The sequence below is a fragment of the Egretta garzetta genome, unplaced genomic scaffold, assembly GCF_000687185.1.
Source record: "Egretta garzetta isolate BGI_Z169 unplaced genomic scaffold, ASM68718v1 scaffold16, whole genome shotgun sequence".
In the NCBI taxonomy this organism is placed as follows: domain Eukaryota; kingdom Metazoa; phylum Chordata; class Aves; order Pelecaniformes; family Ardeidae; genus Egretta; species Egretta garzetta.
This window is the reverse complement of record NW_009260022.1, coordinates 55256-58784: the sequence shown is the minus strand read 5'-3', so window position 1 is coordinate 58784 and position 3529 is coordinate 55256. Positions and strand designations below refer to the sequence as shown.

At 40.5% G+C, this 3529-nt stretch overlaps 1 protein-coding gene across 1 annotated transcript in view; it reads right to left on the bottom strand.

The window, feature by feature from the left end:
• Positions 1–77: 77 nt before the first annotated feature.
• TBR1 (T-box brain transcription factor 1) overlaps positions 78–3529 on the bottom strand; it is a 46998-nt gene continuing 43546 nt past the window's right edge. The window contains exons 5-6 of the mRNA XM_009640706.2: positions 383–592; positions 78–229 (exon numbers count right to left, since the gene is read on the bottom strand). Of these exons, the coding sequence (XP_009639001.1) occupies positions 78–229; positions 383–592 (362 nt within the window). The remainder of the gene's footprint in view (positions 230–382; positions 593–3529) is intronic.

The following is a 3529-nucleotide window of genomic DNA, read 5'->3' as shown; positions in this document are numbered from 1 at the left end:
TGCGGACATCAAGACGCGGCTGGGGAGTCGCCGCTGGACGCCCCGCTTCGGCCGCAGTCCCCCCCGAGACTGTTGCTTCAGTGCAGTCTTGGACCGAAATTCGTCTTGATCTGGTCAGCGTCAGAGGAGCACGCAAGAGCAGCCATCCTCTGCTCGGTCCTGCCGGGCCCCGACCCTCCGCCTTCGAAATCGAGATCTGACCCATTCTCCACTAAAACCACCCTTTTACCTGCAAGTTAAAACATGTACCTGATCACTGTGCCCTTCTGGATGGAGTTAACTGAACAGGAGCCTTACCCCCTTCTTCACCCAATTTTATCATTCAAGCCTGCTACGCGTTTAGCTTCTCCTGGTCTACCTCCCTCTGCAACTCAACGGTTACCTTCAGCTGTACCAAAACCCCAACAAGCTACACAAACGATTGTCAAAGCCTGAATTTGGCTAGCCAAGTGAGCATAAGGGTAGTTAAGCCCCCACAATACCATTAAGGACACAAGCGTGATGCTGCCTACCAAAACAACAGTCAAGCCCGAGAAGTCCTCGTATTCATCACTTCCCAGCACATCTCCCCCAAACACATGCCCATCCAAACCTGTGTGCATAAGAATCAAAACAGAGACCTGACTAGGAAAAAAAAGCTAACAAACCTCTCTCTCCCTGTCAACAGTGATTTCCTTGTTGAAGGACCAGGCCATTCCCTACGTTTTAGATATCCTTTGCAGTCTAAAAGTAGATCAATAAATAGTTTCACTAAATCAGGTTTAATTTCATCTGCCACGAGGCACGTTCTTCGAGTCTCCTAAAGATCTTCCAGGTCGATCTATCTGTGCATCTGCCAAGCGAGACACAGAGCCGAGGAGGTAGCACAAAGGCAAGAAGGGGAGTCGAAGCTGGCTCTTACAAAGAAGGCGGTTATTTTTCTGAGTCACAACTCAGAGTTTGGTCTTTGTACAGAGCGATACGTACATGTAACACTGTGCAGAAAGACAAACAACAGTGCGGTCCAGATTCTGGGACAGAAGCCAGATACATATTTTTATAACATGATTACTGATCTACAGTAATTAACATAGGAGGCCATTCAGGTCACCAGAGGTAAGGCTGTGTCAGCATTTGCACAGTAAGACCCTATTTGCAGGAGCTTATAATTAAGCTATAAAAGTCATGATGAAGCTGGGAAAGGAATGTGCTTAAAAGTGATTTTCCATCTTTAAAGAAAAAAGACTTAAAGTGAATATACCACTTGTGAAGACCAAAAACCTTCCGTCTACAGACAGCTACTTCAATGTAAATTAGTGTAAGCATCCTTAGACTTCTCTGCCCAAATATATCAATCTTGTCCCAGCGCATTTTTTTTCAATAAAATGCTGCAATACATCAAGCTTACTGGCATTTACACATCTTTCACTCCCCAAAAGATTCCCCCAAAACACACTCATTCACACAGACACGTCTAAAAGCGAAGACTAGGAACAAACCAGGTTTTACAAAGATCATGAGGAAGGGTATCAGCTTATTGTGTACGTGATGCTATTCCCCAACATTTCAAAGGCTCAGAGAAACAGGAGAAAGACCGTGAGCACCATTGGCATGAGCTACAAATGAGTTACTGAATGAGCCATCAAAAGAGAGGTAGGATCAGTCATGTAATTGTTTTTGCAAAGGTTCTTTGTCAGAGTGCTTCACAATCAGGAGTTCACCATTACTGAATAATAGATGAAATATGGAAAAACTCTGTTAAATAACAAACCTCCCCAAATCATTCTGTGTCATCCTGCTCCACTCACACAAAAATATCACAGACCCCCAAAGCTACAAAGCCACAAATTAATAGCCAAAGTGCAAGTCATTCTTTCGACAGCTGCGACAAAACATGCTCCAATACGAAGATCCAAAATGTTGAATCCAAAAGCTCCAAAGTCAAAGGCTTTCCACATACAAAAGTGGAAGAACATAAAGGACTGAGCTGACAGCTTTATTTTTAATCAAACACAACTAAGATACTAATTTTTTTTAGAGCATCCTAGCAGTATATCACATCAAAGACAGAATGAAGAGAAAGTAATATATTTATTCTCCGATTGATTTATAATTTACTTTGAATTCTGTTTTCCCTTTCTTCAAGTTGGCTTCCTTCACTATTGCATCTGATGTGAGCCATGCTCCCAGGCACGTCCAGCAATTTTCTGGTTTGCGGTATTTACTCTATTACAGTAGTAATGCCACTTCCCATCCCAAAACCATTAGCTTTAAAATCATGAGATAGAGCAGGCTTTAGCATCATGTTTGAACTTCTCGTACACAACTAGGTGATACTTTCAAGTTTTTGTACATGAAGGCTAAGAAAAAAAGTAAGAGGACGTTCTCAAGTGATCAGTAATTTGAGAAACTTGAACACAAGAGCAGCAGGTGTTATGAAATCGCAACACGCAGATACACTGAAGTTTTAAGATTTTAAGAATACCTAGGATATGCTATTGGAATAAATGTTTTTGTGGCATATTTATGTCAGACTAATTTTGTCTTTATATATATTTCTAGTGCGTTACGTAAATGAAATAGCAAGGGCTTCCACATCTAGTCCTACAATGATAAAGCTCCAAAAGCAAACTTGGATGGGAATATGGGGAAATATATTTTTGTTCAATAATGTTCTAAATTTAGGTCAAAAACTGACCTGATCCCTGTCTGGTGTCATCTTTCAGAAGAAAATAAAGACAGCAAAAGTTGACTTTTATTCTTCTTCCTAAAATTGCTTCTTACCCCTTTGGCCTGCGGCAAGCCAGTAACTCAGATGTTCTCCTGAATCATGGTCAATGCTTTTAAACCCCACTGAACAGAAGTTTCATTTCTTAAAATCTGTTCACAAGGGGTATGTATTATATATAAGGGGAAATACATTCAGAGGGCTCAGCCCATTCTCAAAAGTACCTTGGAAGTATATAGCATAGATTTTGGAGGCATATGGCATATACTCACCTATCTGGGCTTGACGTAAAAATGGTCAGAGATGTAAATAATTCCCACTGGCTTGAACATCACCGACATAGCTCTGTATATACAAAAATAGGTGTGTGGTAAGATGCAGCTCCAAAACTAAAACCTAAAAATCACGGAGTTCAAGCTCATGAGAGGTCTTGCAATACTTTTCTTCTTATGTCTTTATAACAAAAGTTCTGATTTTCTACCTAAAGAGTACTCCCTAATTATCAAGAGTGATAGGTGCTTCCTCCACCTAAGTCCCAAGAAGGTATTCTGATAGAAATAAGCAATGCTATTTGTATATGTATATTTTTATATATGCATAAAAGCTGTCACAGAAGCCTAGCATCACTTACTGGCCCAGTACCACTCACATTTTTACTGTCATACCTTTCTGTCAGTTTTCATTTTGTGATCAAAATATAGCTATAATTTAAAAGAAATGCTTTATTTAAACCGTTTCTCTGAATACAATTCCTGTTCTAGGAAGACGTCCTGGGTATATTGGCTCTTCTCCCAGTTTAGCCATAAAATATGTCACTCTACC